Source organism: Colletes latitarsis, chromosome 7 (assembly GCF_051014445.1).
Source record: "Colletes latitarsis isolate SP2378_abdomen chromosome 7, iyColLati1, whole genome shotgun sequence".
NCBI classification, from domain to species: domain Eukaryota; kingdom Metazoa; phylum Arthropoda; class Insecta; order Hymenoptera; family Colletidae; genus Colletes; species Colletes latitarsis.
The window spans coordinates 9,621,992-9,641,708 of record NC_135140.1 but is presented as its reverse complement, the minus strand read 5'-3'; the positions used below and the strand labels follow the sequence as shown (position 1 = coordinate 9,641,708).

The 19,717-nt window shown below is 35.6% G+C and overlaps 1 protein-coding gene across 6 annotated transcripts in view; it reads right to left on the bottom strand.

Annotated features, from left to right (window-relative positions):
• LOC143343679 (protein amalgam) overlaps window positions 1-19,717 on the bottom strand; it is a 277,114-nt gene that overhangs the window by 71,280 nt on the left and 186,117 nt on the right. For 3 of the 6 annotated variants that reach the window (XR_013079998.1, XM_076768819.1, XM_076768820.1), the window contains exons 4-6: window positions 9,892-10,102; window positions 8,685-8,796; window positions 7,317-7,499 (exon numbers count right to left, since the gene is read on the bottom strand). Coding sequence is in view for 5 of the 6 variants with exons in the window: in XM_076768819.1 (XP_076624934.1) it covers window positions 7,317-7,499; window positions 8,685-8,796; window positions 9,892-10,102 (506 nt within the window). In the remaining variant the exon portion in view is untranslated. The remainder of the gene's footprint in view (window positions 1-7,316; window positions 7,500-8,684; window positions 8,797-9,891; window positions 10,103-19,717) is intronic. The other 3 variants (XM_076768816.1, XM_076768818.1, XM_076768817.1) reach the window with 1 other exon arrangement.

The window sequence follows — 19,717 nt, the reverse complement described above, 5'->3', positions numbered from 1 at the left end:
AAATGGACTCCCTTCATGACACTTTTTAGAATTGGAAGTGAAAAATGTCGCGACAGTGAAAAATTCCACGCGAAATGAAAACTTCCATTTCGTTCTGCGGTTGGTTTCGTCGAAAATTTCGGCATGGGATTCATCGGAGGATGCAATTTCGTTAAAAGAAAAAATTTGTCCGATAAAATAAAATGTTCGAAGTGCTTCTTTTTACCTCGAATCGTAGGCTTGGACGAATTTGATATTATTCCACGGAACACGATTGTTCGTTGTACTGTTTAACACAAAATAGCGATCAATTCTCGACAACCGCACAACTTTGCAACGCGCACCTTCTTCTGACATAGATGTATCGCTCCAAGCGCCATCAATAGGCATCGATGGCTCAATTAATCATACACTGCGAAATAATACCGAATTCATGGTGGGTAGCTCACGATTCATCAATGTAAACAATGTTACGAAAGAAGAATTTTTCGAAACTCTATAAAACCATCCTTAAGAAATGATAACATCCCAATAATAAGATTACTATATTATATATGTTTTATAAATATTGATGCACGTTAATTTATTTTTACCTGGTACAGCGAAACACTGACAATTTGGAGGATATATACAGGATGTTCGATCGCCCCTGGGAAAAATTTTAATGAGAGATTCTAGAGACCAAAATAAGACAAAAATCAAGAATATCAATTTGTTCATTGAGGCTTCGTTAAAAAGTTGTTAACGTTTTCTACTGCTAGTGGTTCTCACTCATAAAACTGTAAGGTTGTTGATACGTCACTAACAATATGTAGAGTTTCTCATTCTGAGTGAGAACCAGTACTATGGGCGGAACTTTAAACGTTAATAACTTTTTAACGACGCCTCGATAAATAAATTGGTATTCTTGATTTTCGTCTTATTTTGGTTTCCAAAATCTCCCATTACAATTTTATATACCGGATAATTGGACTATATCTACATATGAAGTGTAGCATTATATTTGTGATAAAGAATTTTTTTCTCAAAAGTGGGTAGGATTTCGGGGGTATGCATATTGACCAAAACTGATTACAATTAACCCCTGCAAACAAAAATAATTTTTTTAGAACGATTTGAAATTTTGTATACTTGTCGAAAAATTTCATACCTTCTCGAATTTTTTTCTCGAGAATGGGTAGGATTTCGAGGGTATGTCCATTAACCAAAAATAATAGTAATTCACCACTACAACCAAAAATAATTTTTTCAGAACAATTTGAAATTTTTTTTTCGTCGAAAAATTTAAGCACCTACCCCCTGTCGATTTCTCTTAAAAATTCGTTTTTGATTTTTAGTAATTTTGTTTGACGCTCTATAGAAAAGTTGTCTAATACTTTCTTATAGGTACCCATGAGCTCTACTTCAAAAAAAAGTTTCATTGAAATATATTCACAATTGTAGAAGTTATGGCTGTTTGAAAATTGGACCATTTTTATGGGGTTTTTCTCATTTTGCGGTGTCAAGGATCAACTTTTCGAATATTTTTGCGATTTGTACATATTCTCCATCAAAATACGCGTAGTTTGCTTTTTTAAACATTAAAATCGTCCAATCCGTTCAGAAGTTATGATGCTTTAAACATACGCATGAAATTTCAGTGAAACATATCAACGCTATGGTCAGACATGAAATTTTCGGTAATGAATTTTTTTCTCGAAACTGAGTAGGATTTCGGGGGTATATCTATTCACCAAAAATGATTGTAATTGACCCCCGCAACCGAAAATAATTTTTCCAAAACGATTTGAAAATTTTTTTTTTGTCGAAAAATTTAGGCAGCTACACGCTGTCGATTTTTCTTAAAAATTCGTTTTTGATTTTTAATAATTTTGTTTGACATCCAACAGAAAAATGGTCTAATACTTCTTTATAGGTATCCGTGAGCTCTACTTCAGAAAAAAGTTTCATTGAAATATATTCACTATTGTAGGAGTTATGGCTGTTTGAAAATTGGACCATTTTTATGGGGTTTTTCACATTTTGCCGGGTCAAGGGTCAACTTTTCGAATATTTTTGCGATTTCTATACAGGGTGTCCCGTAAATAGTGTAAGAGCCGGAAATGTGGGGTAGCTGAGACGATTCTGAACAACAATTTCCTTTGCAAAAATGTCGGATGGAGCTTCGTTTTTGAATTATTAACGAAAAACACTGACGAATCACGGCGCTTGCCTGCCGCGCGCTCAGGGCCGTCCGAACTAAGAGAGCCACCGTGTCGGGTAGGTAGCAAGATGTGCATCGGAGATACGTCGAGGAACGAATACAAATAATTAAAAATACTACCACTGCAACTGTTACCTCTGCGGATTGGATAAATCAGTCAGCTAAATCGAATTTATTAATTATTTGTATTCGCTGTTTCCAAGGAAGAAGAAATAAAATGTGGGAAGATGCTCTCGGAATTTTTAGGAAATTAATTCTTCGCACCTGAGTGACCCTTCTTGCCAGAGTGTGTTAAAATTAAAATAAGAATTATTTTCAGAAAATTAAAATAAATACGGTAAGAACCATTTGTAATCGTTTGTTATTAAAAACTGTACTGGAAAAGCAGACTGGATTTGTGCGTACCGAAACATTTTTCGCATGCAAGGGGTTAATAGAGAATTAATTGAAATTCGCCTTACCCATTTACTTGCAAGTTGCAATAGGGCCAGTTAGTGCACCCCTGTCGATCATGGAAAGGTCGAAGACCCCAATAAAAATCAGCTGATGGGACGGCCCGGTCACTGCACTCGCTTCTTACCCCGAAAACACTTTACAGCACGGTCACTAGCACTTTTCACTTTTACATTTTCGGGGTAAGAAGCGAGTGCAGTGACCGGGCCGTCCCATCAGCTGATTTTTATTGGGGTCTTCGACCTTTCCATGATCGACAGGGGTGCACTAACTGGCCCTATTGCAACTTGCAAGTAAATGGGTAAGGCGAATTTCAATTAATTCTCTATTAACCCCTTGCATGCGAAAAATGTTTCGGTACGCACAAATCCAGTCTGCTTTTCCAGTACAGTTTTTAATAACAAACGATTACAAATGGTTCTTACCGTATTTATTTTAATTTTCTGAAAATAATTCTTATTTTAATTTTAACACACTCTGGCAAGAAGGGTCACTCAGGTGCGAAGAATTAATTTCCTAAAAATTCCGAGAGCATCTTCCCACATTTTATTTCTTCTTCCTTGGAAACAGCGAATACAAATAATTAATAAATTCGATTTAGCTGACTGATTTATCCAATCCGCAGAGGTAACAGTTGCAGTGGTAGTATTTTTAATTATTTGTATTCGTTCCTCGACGTATCTCCGATGCACATCTTGCTACCTACCCGACACGGTGGCTCTCTTAGTTCGGACGGCCCTGAGCGCGCGGCAGGCAAGCGCCGTGATTCGTCAGTGTTTTTCGTTAATAATTCAAAAACGAAGCTCCATCCGACATTTTTGCAAAGGAAATTGTTGTTCAGAATCGTCTCAGCTACCCCACATTTCCGGCTCTTACACTATTTACGGGACACCCTGTATATTCTTCACCAAAATACGCGTAGTTTGGTTTTTTAAACATTAAAATCCTCCAATCCGTTCAGAAGTTATGACATTTTAAAGATTCGCATGAAATTTCAAGGAAGCCTTACATTAGATTCTCGATAAAGAATTTTTTTCTCGAATGTGCGTAGGATTTCAGGGGTATGTCTATTCACCAAAAATGATTGTAACTGACCCCTACAACTAAAAATAATTTTCCCAGAATGATTTGAAATTTTTTAATTTTTGCCGAAAAATTTTTCCCATCTTCTATTATAGTTATTCGTATAACCGGGTGTCGGATAATCGGAACACTACTGTACCAGTTGTCTTAATTTCCCGATAAACCATTCCTGGAATATAAAGCGATACAGAGGTCGACATTCGTACGTTTCGTAGTTTTGAACGCGGGTCATCTAAAACTCTCGATTAATACAAAACACCGGAAGAGGGGAAGCAAATTTGCATTGGAGAGAGTGGTGCATGAGAAACTCTACTTAGTGACGTATCGACAGCCTTACAGATTTGTGAGTGAGAATCACAGCTGTTCGCGGATTGCCATCCTACAAGCTGAACTTTAAACGTTAATATCTTTTTAACGAAGTCTCCATCAACAAATTGATATCCTTGATCTTCGTCTTATTTTTGCCTCCAGAATCTCCCATTGAAATGTTTCCCCGAGGTGGCCAAACACCCTTGTATAATACGATTCGTAGACCCTGCAATAATGGGAAAGGGGGCTCGATCGCGCAGGGAACCGTAAGAAACGAAATATAACAAAGATGTCGGACCGCAAAGGGTTAAGAGGAACGATAGAAAATTCCGTTTCAATCGCGCCGCTTACAAAGGTGTCCTGAAAAACTAGCATGTAATCATTCAACGGGAACGTAAGTTAGACTTTATGGAGACAGCACGCTTCCAAAGAGAACGCACGTGATTCGCGCATTATTTAACGCCATTAATCGCGTCGCTGTAGCAAAAGGAGGTCGCATCTGAAGCTGAAAAGCATGGAAAGATATTACTCCCTTGCACGGTTCCACGCAATCCTCCCTCGGGTGGGGATGGCTAATGCACATACATAACTCATACGTTCGCGTGCATCAGTATTCGCTGTTCAGCTTTGCGCACGAGAACAAGAAACAACGTGCGTTCGCAGCCATAGGCTCCAACGGTAGCACGTGGAAGGGATTTGCATGGCATAATATCTTGACTGATATATCCAAGCTTTTGACAGCTCGAATAACGAGGCAGACGCATCCGTGGGACTTATCCCTTCGCTTCTTCCACGTACACCGACGCAGAACGGCGTCTACGAGCCACGATAGTCGCACAGAGGCGGCCATTTCTTTTCAGGAAGTCTCGTCTACCACGGTCTACGTATTTTAAATACTTTCCTCGGCTATACCGCAACGAAAGTTACTTTCGCGCCACTCAGAAACGCTCTGTATAAATACTTCCATGGCTAAAATTTATTTTCCAATATTCCAATTACACCGAATACATATTTTCAATATATTTGAATTTTATACTTTCTCGAGCGACCGTATCGACATGTACGGGCTATAAGGTTAATCTAGGAAGCTTCAAGAGTTAAGGGCTTGAGCGTTATTGGGTTTCACGCGGAAGCTTTCTTTGCTCCCTCTTTCAACAGATTCATGAGGAGCATGTATTATTGAACGAATAATCTGATATTCCATATCGCGTCGAACGAGTATCATCCGAACAGATTTTCGAAGCGATACGTCCGCGGTAAAGTCACGAAACCCAAGCGAGGCCTGCAAATGTTAAACAGTCCCTTTTCATTACAACTAAATCCTGCTCTATACGTGCCACTTTATTATACAAATTGCACATACTAAATTACGAACCCTCGGATAGTGCTCGATACTTTTTCACCGGACTCTCAAGACCCTTCGCTTTCTCGCAAAACTCGCTCGTTAGGCTCTTAATGGTCTCCTGCAATCCACTGACTTGTTTACGACTCTTTCGTTCTCTAACAACCAACCCTTGCATTCAAAGAGTCGCACAAGATGAAGAGCTCGTCCAAAATTGTACGGAAACTCGTATTTCGACTCGATCTTTTGCAGAATCGTAATACTTAAAATGTGAAACGAGTACCTAGCAACTTACAAACTTTGTCCAACAGAATAAAATAGCGCGCAGGTATGCAAATGATTGAAATTTCAAACGTATGTCTGCAGTAGTCCGATTTATAAACTACTAGACGTCGCAAAATACGTGTACAGGAAAAGAAGGAGGTATTGGTGCCCCAAACGTGGGACTATGTGCAATATCTCCCTTATAGTTGATGTTACAAGAAAATTGTACATGAAAAGAGTTGTTGAAATTTATATTTAGAAACTTTTTTGTTCTATATAAATTTTCAATAGAATTGATAATAAGCGAGATATAAGCGGGATAAAATTTTGTTTGAACGTCCATGCAATTGCGGGTGAATCTTTGAACACATCCATAAGATGTATACATATCACGTAATAAACGTATGCATGGAACAGTTTAATTTAAAATATTAACTACTAGACATTGCAAAATTCGCGTACAAGAAGAGAAGAAGATATCGGTGCCCCCAACGAAGGGTAATGTACAATATCTCGCTTATGGTTGACTTTACAAGAAAATTGTATATAACAAAAGTTGTTGAAATTTATATTTCGAAACTTTTTTATTCTATATAAATTTTCAATAGAATTGATAATAAGCGAGATATAAACAGAACAAAATGTTTGTTGACATATGTAATTACATAAAATATAATTAAAGCTCTAAATGTGCAAGACTCGAAATATAACTAAAATCTAATCCGAATAAAGTCTATTTGCAGTTGCACTTCATCCCCTAACGTGTCAATGTAATATTAGTGCAATGTTTGGCGCAGTAGGAAGGGCAATTAAATGTTTCTTTAATACTGAAACATTTCCATCCATGCAACTCCTTTAAAACAGCAAGGGTACAGTTCTACGATATGACTTTTCTCATTCTAGTCGACATACGGCAACGGTATCGAGTTTATTGCCTTCCGGTGCAACGTGCACCACGCCAGAAGCTGATGACACCGACGCCTGTTTCCTCTTTTATGATCTTCACCGTTTAGTTTATCTGTACCCCCGACCCATCACCTTTGTCAGCCCCGAGATTTACGGTGTTAATAAAACCTCACCTTCGCGATTTTCGAAAATTTCATCTCATAGTTTCGTTTCAAACAAATTCCAATCATTCAAATAAATTCTAATATTAATATAAAAATCTTTCTCCGAATGTCTTTAAAATTTTGATACTCGATTAACCGATTACACGCAGGATATTCTGCAAAATCTAAGAATAAAGTGATAATGTTCAGACACTGAATTGAATCCATAGTGAAAGAGCGGTTACCTAAGGTTAAGGTATTTCGACTTTGTTTTTTTTATTCCTCAACGTGTTAGTACGAGGATTTCTGTAGCAATTACCAGGATTTATGATAAGGAACGTAAATCTTTTCCATCCACTAACCCCACAGGCGAAGTTCAGGAGTATACAAGAGACATCCATTGTACTCTATTTTCATTAACGATGACTCGAATTTCCCCTTTAAATATATGTACAAAATGCACACTTTCCTCTTTTAAATACACAGAGTGCTTTATATTTGTGCCCATTACCGTGGCAATTTAATTATTCTATCCAGCAAATAGAATTTCATTTGCTCGGATAGATTTTTAAAACCGAGAAAAATGATTCGGCGAAACGATCTCTTTTTCGAAATTTTTATTATTCTGACTCACCCACCATTGAGTACGTGGACCAGGACACTGGCTGACTCGCTCGTAGACGGAGCACATGTGTAATTCCCAGAATCATCAGGTAACGCTCTGGAGATCAAAAGACGCGACGTTCGCGTTTGCTTTTCGGTGACTACGTTGATGCCTCCTCTCTGGCTGTAATTTATCACATGGTCACCTTTGTACCTGAAAAAGAGATCATTTTACGTTAATGGGAACAGCGCGAGAAAGAATTATTTAACAAGGTGGAGCAAACTGTACGAAAATGTTGAATTTCTGGCAATGCAAACAGCGACTGAAGCGTAATTTAAAGAACATCGAAAGGGATTCTTTTTAAAAAAAATTCCAGTAATTCTTTCGAAAAACCAAAAGGAAAAGGAAGAATTTGATTATGCATACAAAGTGGAATCCCTTGTTAATTTTACTCCAAATCCTGTGAAACGGTATTATGAAATATTCATGCTATATGAGGATTGTGTACGTTTATTAAGTCGGCTTATATCAAAACCGCGTTCTCAAAGTACCGTGTTGTACAAGGGTTACCTACGCAATTACCATAGTACATCGAGATATTCATACGTACATACATGTACGAGTGTGAATTCGACAACAATGACACGGTTGCTACACGAAGTATAAGCACGAAGGAATCGCGCGGTAAACGAGTACACTCGATGCAATGGATTCGTGCCAACTCGCAAGAAAATAACTTTACTTTACCCCCTCCTCTTACTCGAATCACGGTCACGTGTGTCACGTGGCTGCGCGACGCGGATGCGCGGGATCATTGTGCAGTCGACTCGCGTACGGGTCGTTCTACGCCAAATCGATCACTTTTTTCCCTCGATGTCCGTAGGATTTTGTTCAAAATTGAATATGACAATGAATTATCCAGATCATACGATATTGGAGGTGGTTTAAGTTACCATTTTGCTGGCTTTTAATTTGTTTTGCGAAAATAGATTAGGTCGAGGTTTTGTTCACTTTCATTTGGAAATAATTGGCCTTTCTAAATAAGTTTGAAATATCAATTTTGTTTCTAAAAATTGGGGGAAATATTTATTGTATTCAGGACTCGAGTGATTATTTGTTTTCTCGAGGAAGAATCAGCCTCGAATGGTTTGATCGCTGGAGTGCGCAATTAGCATACAAATCAACGGGAAGGAAGAAAACAATTCCGATTCCCCGTCTGCCTATCAGCGCCGCGTAACGCGTCCATTTTAGCTTGTAATCGAGACCCACGGTGGAACCGTCCCGATGATTCATGGAGAACTTCATTGGCAAAGTTCGTTCGTGTCGCGCGGTAAGCGTGCGAATTCGGCATTTATGTTCGAGCGCAAATTGAATTCGGGAAAGTCCAATTAAACTCACCAATAAATGAAGGACGGCGGCTCAGGTGTCTGCAGTACGATGCAGGTTAGATTGATGTCGCTTCCGCTTTTGATGTACAGCTCCGAATTACCACTGATCTCCGCCTTCGACACTGCAAACATAATGGACCCAGCATTAGATCAATGCGTTTCTGAAACGGCCACGAATATACAGGGTGTATCTAGTAACCAGAACGAGTTATAATCCTCCTCGAGAAGTGAAAAAGGACGATAAAAAAGTATTTTGTACAGTTCAACGATTTTCAATATAGTGTAAATTTAATATTTACGTTACATACATTGTATCTAGGAACATAAACTTTCCAATACTTTGACATTAAAGTTGCTAGACTGAAATAAATTCTCGACTTAATTGCCCTGAAATTAGACACAAAAATTATAACATCGTTGTAAAATTCTAAATGCTGACGGAAGTATAAATTTTGTTAATCGTTTATTAGTTTACGTACCTTTATTATTTTATTGCACGAACGTGTTATAAACTTTAGGGTAGTTAAATTTCATAGACTGACTGGCGCGGTTGGTCTGTGGGAGGTACGCGGTGGACTATCCCTCTTAATTCTACTTTAAGGCTGCTTCAGATTCTGCACTTGACAATTGTCGCTTAAACAATGAACTTCCGGGCGGAACACGCGAGGAAATAAAATACACATACGCCGGAAAGGTCGTCATGATCTTAGTTTATGGCGAATGTCCGAGACACTCGGCTCAGCGGTATTCAGAAATTCACGTTTCCTCGATACGAATATTTAAACTAACAATTCGAAAAACGTGTTATTTCGTGCATCGATCGAGAAAGTATGAATTACTATTGCTGGGTACTGATGATCAATGATATTACAGCGGTGAGATCGTACTTTGTCAAAATAAAAATTTGTGTCAGAATTAGTTACATTTAAATGCAATAATTACAATCATGGAAAATTTTAATACCGAATTATTAACAGAGTTGACGATATCATTGTGCAATAATTACAGAATGAGAAAATGTTAAAGACTGAATTATTAACGTTCGATAATAATAATTTGAGTGTTAACGATCGGTGATATTACACTGTAACGATTATTATTTTAGGAAATATTGAACACAGAGTTACTAATGTTGACTATCGATAGTTTCTGAATTAAATTAGCGAATTAACCAGGTTCGACAGAAATATTAATTGGTTCTTTTGCAATCTACTGACCTACGACGCTTAGGTTGAAAGCCTGGCTGATTTTCGGTTCGGTTGATACTTGACATTCGTATATTCCGCTATCTCGAACCTGCGGCGAAGTAATCTTCAGGGTCCATTCGTCACTTCCGTCGTTGTGCAACGACTGGAAACGCTGGTCGCTTGTGTACGTTAAGATTCCTATGGTGAGAATGTGCAAATCTCGTTGCCTGATCCACGAAACCTAAAAACAAACCGAAACAGTTCCTACGTGAACGAGTTTACGAACAAGAAATTGAAATTGCATTTAAAAAACCCCCACGACTGTTTAATCAATATTCATTCTACGAAGAACGGACAAGAATATCCCCACAGTTTTATATAATTTACCAAATGTTAAATAAGTTACAAAAAATATATATTGTAATAATTCAAATATATATTTCTGTTTTAATTTTATATAAACGAAAGTGAGTCGATAATTTGCATCGTCGATTATTCGAAATAGATCATTTTTTAGATAGAAATCTAAAAAGTAGTTTCGATACTCGTCGAAGCCATTTGAATGTCCGATATTCTGTCCAACTATTTTTCTTTCAGCTTCTCTTTCAGTTTAAAAAAGAGGAAGTAGTCACGGCCAGTAAAATAAGACGAATACGACGGTGGGTGAGGGCCACGACACCTTTCGAGGCTAAAAAGTTCTGCAAACCGATGGCTTTGTGGGGAGGAGAATTGTCGTAAAAGAGACCAACTGCCCGGGTGCTCGATAAGGCCGAATCCGAGAAATTCTGGATTGCAAACGCTTCATAACACGCGAGTAGTTTCTACCATTTTATGTAAAATTTTATAGAAAGTTCGCCATTGCTCTATTGCAATTCCTCGACGATGACCGAAAAGTCTTTCAAAAGAAATTGTCGTCATCGTGCTGCTATAGTTAATGATATTATATTTATATAGGGTGTTCGGCCACCCCTGGGAAAAATTTTAGTGGGAAATTCTAGAGAGCAAAATAAGACGAAAATCAAGAATACTAATTTGTTGATGGAGGCTTCGTTAAAAAGTTATTAACGTTTAAAGTTCCGCCCGTACTGAATTTTTTTCTCGAAAGTGGGTAGGATTTCAGGGGTATGTGTATTCACTAAAAATTATTGTAATTGACCCCCGTAACCGAAAATAATTTTTCCAGAACGATTTGAAATTTTTGAATTTTGTCGAAAAATTTCACACCTTCTGGAATTTTTTTCTCGAAAGTAGCTAGGATTTCGAAGGTATATCTAATGATCAAACATAATTGTAATTGACCCCCACAACCGAAAATAATTTTTCCAGAACGATTTGAAATTTTTTTTTTTGGTCGAAAGATTTCACACCTCGAATTTTTTTCTCGAAAGTGGGTAGGATTTCAAAGGTACGTCTAATGACCAAAAATGATTGCAACTGACCCCTGTAACTAAATATAATTTTTTTAGCATGATTTGAAATTTTTTAATTTCGTCTAAAAATATCAGTACCTACTTGAATTTTTTTCTCGGAAGTGAGTAGGATTTCGGGGGTATGTGTATTCACCAAAAATGGTTGTATTTGACCCCAGAACCTAGAAATAATTTTTTTAGATCGATTCGAAATTTTTTTTTCACCGAGAAATTTAGACACCTACCCCCAGTCGATTTTTCTTAAAAATTCGTTTTTGATTTTTAATAATTTTGTTTGACGTCCAACAGAAAAGTGGTCTAATACTTCTTTATAGGTATCCGTGAGCTCTACTTCAGAAAAAAGTTTCATTGAAATATATTCACTATCGTAGGAGTTATGGCTGTTTGAAAATTGGACCATTTTTATGGGGTTTTTCTCATTTTGCGGTGTCAAGGACCAACTTTTCGAATATTTTTGCGATTTGTACATATTCTCCATCAAAATACGCGTAATTTGCTTTTTTAAACATTAAAATCGTCCAATTCGTTCAGAAGTTATAATGTTTTAAAGATACGCATGAAATTTCAGTGAAACATATCTACGCTATGGTCAGACATGAAATTTTCGGTAATGAATTTTTTTCTCGAAACTGAGTAGAATTTCGGGGGTATGTCTATTCACCAAAAATGATTGTAATTGAGCCCCGCAAGCAAAAATAATTTTTTCAGAATGATTTGAAATTTTTTAATTTAATTTTTTAATAACATCTTAACGAAGCCTCAATCAAGAAATTAATATTCTTGATTTTCGTCTTATTTTGGCATCTAGAATCTCCCATTAAAATTTTTCCCAGGCGTAGCCGAACACCCTGTATATTTAAATCAGAATATCAGATAATTTTAATAATTGGATTAATTCTTTTAACTTTATTCGAGAGAAATATATTTGAATATATTTGGCGTTTTTATTATAATACGAGCATAAAGTTTTACGGGAAAGAGCTGAGCATAAGCTTTAAAAATATCTGGCCTACAAATCTGGTCACCCAACGCTTTTTAATGACAACTATAGTAATGGCTCTGTTAGGAATTTGCAACGTAAAGCAGAGGTTCTTAAGCTGTGGATTATAGGATATTTCAAAGTTTTTAGAAAAGTCGTACGATTTGAAGTTCGATTTCGACAACTGTAATCTCGGTATTTTGTTCACCATTGGACGTAAAAATTTTCTGAGACGCTAGTTAGAATAAATTTGAGAACCTCTAACTTGGAAGACAAAAAGACTATGTCTGACCTCATTTTTCTTCGCGAAGTTCTTAAGGCTCGTACAGAAAGTTCACGATTTCCTGAATAAATAAACACAAGTGTTCCTGGGGGGAAAAGAATCAGAAATTTTCCCGCAACTACATGTTCAACGCTCTCTCATAACAGGCTCGACTATAATAATTTATTAACCATATCTTGGGAGTTTGAGTTGTTCAAGAAATAAAATTAAATATATCAAAAATTAAAAACAGCAAAATAATCTAGAAAAAAATCAAAAAAGATCGTTTGAGCAAACTCAAACTAATTATTTCAAATAGCCAAATAAGACGATATACTATTACATTTTAACGATCATTTTTCAAACGTTTTATTTAAATAATGTTTCAAAGAAAAGAACTCGCAACGACTGCTAATAACAGAATACTTATTAGTTCAGCATCGACCCGGAAATTTGATAAACAGAAAGGAACAACAACAAACTAATTACGATGGATAAAAGCCAAGACTTGTAAATTTCGCGGAGCGATAATTCACGTTCAAGGAGGACATCCGTACGAGGATAAATCCTTATAACCTTTTACTGTTACGGTCGAATAATTCTGCAAAATCGAATTCAATATTTATTGGATAAAGCGGAACGGAACAGAGATGAAATTTATGTTTCTACGCTTTGGTAAATCCTGCGCAGAATTATCGAGAAAATCTTCCCTCTGCTCTGCGCGCTTTGTCCGCCGAATTTCGTATTACATTCAATCGCGGGAAGCCGTATTTCGACGGTAAAAAACTTTCGACGAAGCTCTCGACGTGAAAACATTTAACGGATCCGCAATAATCTTCGTTCCATGGCCGCGGCCTTCCATCGAACTCAATTATCCGGGAGGGGGCCCGCATGTCGAGCCTGTAATTTTTCGCCGCAAAAAACTTCGCGGTTCAATTTAACTTTCAGTCAGATATAATTAGAGCAGGAGCACGCCGGAGCCTTGGAAAATGAATGGCTTATTGGCGAAACGTTTATTCTCCGAGCTGAGCACTGTTGAGAACAGAGAATTGATGCCCTCGAATGTCCCCGCGAGAAAATTAATTCTGGCAAGAGGTGTTTGGTTACTAACAAGGAACATCTACAAAGAATCCCCCATCCCCCTCTCTGTTTCCATAAAATTTTATAGGTCAGTAGAGCAGAAAACGTATTTTTGTAGCATCTTCAAAGCATCATTTTTTAACACTAATGTGAATATTTCTGATACTAGAGATTTAACTTTCAAAAAACTGTTCTCACTTTTTTATAAATGATAATATTAGAAAAACTAATTAAGAAATATGTTAAAAAATCATAACATTTACAATGTTTTCAAAATTTCTATTTTGAATTTACAATTAGCTAGAGTTTTAATTGTAAATAATTTTATTCCTTGATCCTTTGAAATTCAAGAAATTAGATGTGTATACAGGGTGTTCGGCCACCCCTGGGAAAAATTTTAATGGGGGATTCTAGAGGCCAAAATAAGACGAAAATCAAGAATACCAATTTGTTGATGGAGGCTTCGTTAAACAGTTATTAACGTTTAAAGTTCCGACCGTACTGAATTTTTTTCTCGAAAATGCGCAAGATTTCGGGGGTATGTCTATTGACCAAAAATGATTGTAATTGACTTCCGCAACCGAAAATAATTTTTCCAAAACGATTTGAAATTTTTTTTTTCCCGTCGAAAAATTTCACACCTTCTCGAATTTTTTTCTAGAAAGTGGGTAGGATTTTGGGGGTATGTCTATTCACCAAAAATGGTTGTATTTGACCCCAGAACCTAGAAATAATTTTTTTATAACGATTTAAAATTTTTTAATTTCGCCGAAAAATTTCAGCAGCTACCCCCTTGTCGATTTTTCTTAAAAATTCGTTATTGATTTTTAGTAATTTTGTTTGACGCCTGACGGAAAAGTTGTCTAATACTTTTTTGTTGGTACCCATGAGCTCTACTTCAGAAAAAAGTTTTATTGAAGTATATTCACAATTGTAGCAGTTAGGGCTGTTTGAAAATTAGACCATTTTTATGGGGTTTTTCTCATTTTGCGGGGTCAAGGACCAACTTTTCGTATATTTTTGCAATTTCTATATATTCTCTACCAAAATACGCGTAGTTTGCTTTTTTAAACATTAAAATCGTCCAATCCGTTCAGGAGTTATGACATTTTAAAGATTCACATGAAATTTCAGGGAACGATTTCTGGCCAGAAATTATATTTTTGGTAAGGAATTTTTTTCTCGAAACTGAGTAGGAATTCGGGGGTATGTCTGTTGACCAAATATGCTTGCAATTGACCCTTGCAACTAAAAATAATTTTTCCAAGACGATTCGAAAGTCTTTTTTTTCACCCAAAACTTTCAGCACTTACTCGAATTTTTTTCTTGAAAGTGGGTAGGATTTCGGAAGTATGTGTATTCACCAAAAATGATTGTAATTGACTCCCGCAACCGAAAATAATTTTTCCAGAACGATTTAAAATTTTTGAATTTAATTGTTAATAACTTTTTAACGAAGCCTCCATGAACAAATTGGTATTCTTGATTTTCGTCTTATTTTGGCCTCTAGAATCTCCCATTAATATTTTTCCCGGGGGTGGCCGAACACCCTGTATACAATATTTGATTTTATTTAATTTCATGCATATTATTTTTTTTTGTATTTTAATTTTTGTTACAAATATTCCAGTGCCCCATCTATTCGATAAAATTTATAGAACTTATTTATTTTCTTCTCTCGATTTTTTTACGTTAAGCTTGTATTACTGTATTTCCAACTCTCTTTCTTTTAAAGCCATTTTTACAGTCTTCCTTTCTTGCATGAAATTCTCCAAACCTTTCTCACTTTTTTATAAATGATAATATTAGAGAAACTAATTAAGAAATATGTTAAAAAATCACCTTTACGATGTTTTCAAAATTTCTATTTTGAATTCACAATTAGCTAGAATTTTAATTGTAAATAATTTTATTCCCTAGTCCTTTGAAATTCAAGAAATTAGATGTGTATATATGCATATATACAATATTTGATTTTACTTAATTTGATACATATTATTTTCCTTTCTATTTTAATTTTTGTTTTCTTCTAAACAAAATTCTGTTTTTTTCTCATTTCCGTGAATTTCTATTCTCTATGTTTTCCGTCCGTTTACAAATATTCCAGTGCTCTATCTATTCGATGAAATTTATAGAACCTATTTATTTTCTTCTCTTCTTTTCTAAACTTATATTACTGTATTTCCAACTCTCTTTCCCTTAAGACCATTTTTACAGTCTTCCTTTCTTCCATGAAATTTACCAAACCCTGTTAGCTGAAACCATTTCTCTGTAACTAATTTTCTCTATCATTACTACTTCTTGTTCTATTTAAATTCTTCTCTTTATCCTTCAAATATTGTTTCTCTAAGATTCTACCATCCCCTTCTTTAATGCTTTCTTCGTACTCCATTGCCCCTTCTTCTACCCTTTGATTTCTTCCCTTTTACTTTACCCTAATATTATCCAATACTGTATTTTTAGTTCCAAATTTTGAGTACTAAAAATTACAAGGAAGTTACGAGGAAATCACAAACACACAGATTTTGAATATAAATAGTTATCATTGAGCATGGGAGCTATTTAGCTACAAACTTGGGTGTTTTGTCTTTGAGAACACTGACCGTAATTTAAGATTATTAGTTTCTTGTTGTTTGCTAGAACAATAGTTGTAGCTAATATTTTTGCAAATTAAGTAGCATGTACTTCCCCCAAAAATGCAAGTAAATCAAATTTTATTTGGATTTCGAATTTTATATTAATAAATTCACAGTTTGTACATTTAGATTTAAATTATTTAAAAATAACGACTCCATAGTAACTTCTGACGATTGACTACATATTTACTGCCCCATCTCTAATTTGTTTACGCGATCTCCATTACATTTCTGTACCATCAGATGGGAACACCTAATCGGTATATGATTTACGATCGATTATACTAGCGTACACAACCAATTAATAGATCATTTCTTGTGCCATAAATTAATGTACTGCACGCTTCACTGATACCCAATGTTCTGGATTATTATAGTCATTGAATCGCCCAAGTACGCTAATATTCTGTACAATATTCCAGATACGACAGACTTACAACCAATTCTATATGAAGTTTATCGAATTATGGTCCTCCCGTTACTTTCCACGCCATATATGAATTTATCTAGATAAAGAATTAATCAAAAATTATATAATGAATATCACAGACGAGGTATACGAGTAGAACTTACACCCAATGTATTTTTTCGGTTCATTTTTATGGGGCTATATTACCATTTTCATAGACTCGTAACATTATAAATAGGTTACAGAAATGAGCACAAGAGAAAGTGAGACAGAAAAATGAAATTACTTCTCAACTTTTTGAATATTCATAGAATTTCTACATATTCTCCACTAAAAAATGCATTGTTTGCATTTTGAAACATTAAAATCCTCCAATCTATTCAGGAGTTATGACTTTTTAAATATACGTATGAAATTTAAGGGGATTAGACATGAAATTTCATTTATGGTCAGACATTGTATTTTCGGTAAAGAATTTTTTTCTCGAAAGTGCGTAGGATTTTGAGGGTATGTGTATTCACCAAAAATGATTGTACTTGACTCTTGCAACCGAAAATAATTTTTTCAGAATGATTTGTAATTTTTGATTTCGTCGAAAAATTAGACACCTACCACCTGTCGATTTTTCTTAAAAATTCATTTTTTATTTTTAATAAATTTGTTTGACGCTGTACGGAAATGTTGTTTAATACTTTTTTGTAGGTATCCATGAGCTCTATTTCCAAATTAAATTTCAATGAAATCCATTGACTATTGCAGGCATTATGATCGTTTGAAATTTCGACCACGTTTATGGGGGTTTTCTAACTTTACGGTGTTAAGGAACAACTTTCCCAACATTCTTAGAATTTCTACATATTATTGACTAAAATACACGTTGTTTGCATTTTGAAACATTAAAATCCACCAATCCGTTCACGAGTTATGACTTTTTAAATATAAGCATGAAATTTCATTTATGGTCAGATATTGTATTTTCGATAAAGAATTTTTTTCTCGAAAGTGCGTAGGATTTCGGGGGTATGTGTATTCACCAAAAATGATTGTAATGAACTCCAGCAACTGAAAATAATTTTTTCAAAATGATTTGAAATTTTCTTTTTCGCCAATTTTCTCCACCTAACCTCTGTTGATTTTTCCAATCTCCTTCGAATTTTTAGGTTGATATGGCAGTCAAATTAGGCCACGAAAGTCCATATGGTGTAAGGTCTACTCATATACTTCGTGTGTGGTAATATCCACCTCTGCAAATATGTCTGATTTCTATCATGAATTTTTCAATGAGGACAGAGAATACGCCGAAAGCTGGCAAGATAAAACAATAAAGAACGAAACTCGGCTAGCCCTGCTTTCAACCGTTGACAGTCGAAAGCAACAAAATACGTGCACGGATCGAGTTTCATCCTCTGACGAAAACCTCCGAACGCAACGGGATAAAATGTCGCCCGAGTCGAATAAGAATAAGAAATAGAAAAAGAAACGCAGAATATCCCAAGATGGGTGGCATGACTGGCACCGGAGGCGAATCTATATGCAAAAATAAGTTGAAAATGTAGAACAGAATTTGTTCGTGTGTTGCTTCGTTTTCGAGAAAATCGGTTTTCAAAATTCATGGGGCACACGTACGATGGAGTACAATTCCGATATTGGCGCAAGTAGATGTCAGATTTCAAAATTCATTGTTTCTAGCCAACAAGCAAGTGCTCAATTTAAAATCAGATAGTTGAATAACACGATAAATGAATTTAATAAATAATTTTATAAATTCTCGTGTGTACAAAAGCCAATCTCTAATGCTTTTATATGATTATAATGATTTTAATGATTTTAATCGTATATAATTATTTTAAAAATCTTGGAATATAACTGTGATTATTTTTTCAAATTAATACATATTTAAATGAAACTGTTTTTTATTTGAGAGTAAGTAGTTCTAAAGATTTGAAATTAATTCACGCTCCCTTCAAAACATCCATGAAACCACAGAGTCGTGGTTAAATTAATTAAAATTCTATGCAAGTTTTTTAGATCTTTGTGAACTAAAAAACTATTCTGAAATAACGAAACGAAGCAACTAAATTTATTTATCCTGTCTGCGAACCTAGTCAGCTCGGTTCTGAATTCCATCGCACACCCACGCAGTTGGCTGAATAACTTAACCACGTTTTGCGCACGCTGTAATGGATTTTTCCTGTATAAATAAGTAAATAAATGATAAATAAGGTTGGTGGATCTCGTTCTCTATGGCCTTTTCAATGCCGGTCGAAACAACGAATGGCACGAAGCTGTCGCATGCAACGACAATGCACCGTGTGTTGCCACATTGATTTTACACCGCGAAATATAAACGTCTGGGCCGGCGCAGATATAGAGCACGCTGCACGGCGACTGAAGTGGGGTCGAGGTAGACAGAAATCTGATTTATCGTCGATTACGAGCGGTGATTGGATTCTGACGGGTTCCTGTATGTCACGCGGTGATGCATGAGTAACGCCGATAACGAGTAATGTCACTATTTGACGGCGACCCGTGCACTTATCCGGGCGAGTACTTTTCATTAAGATGTTCCCGGATAGCGACGAAAACGCGATTCACGATCTCACATTCTCTCACGATTTCACACGGAATCGAAACCTGTGTTCCTTTTACGAGTAAAATAAATTTTATTCGCGAATATCGAATGAAAAAATTTTCATTCGTTCTTAAACTAACTTAAGTTACGTTTTATTTATGAATTAATTTTTCAATCTAATCGATGGATTTTTTAAGTCATCGCAAAGGTGTAGTGTTCGGTTAAGGTAATTTACATTTTACGAGTAAAATAAATTTTATTCGCGAATATCGAATGAAAACATTTTCATTCGTTCTTAAACTAACTTAAGTTACGTTTTATTTATGAATTAATTTTTCAATCTAATCGATGGATTTTTTAAGTCATCGCAAAGGTGTAGTGTTTGGTTAAGGTAATTTACATTTTACGAGTAAAATAAATTTTATTCGCGAATATCGAATGAAAAAATTTTAATTCGTTCGTGAACTAACTTGAGTTACGTTTCATTC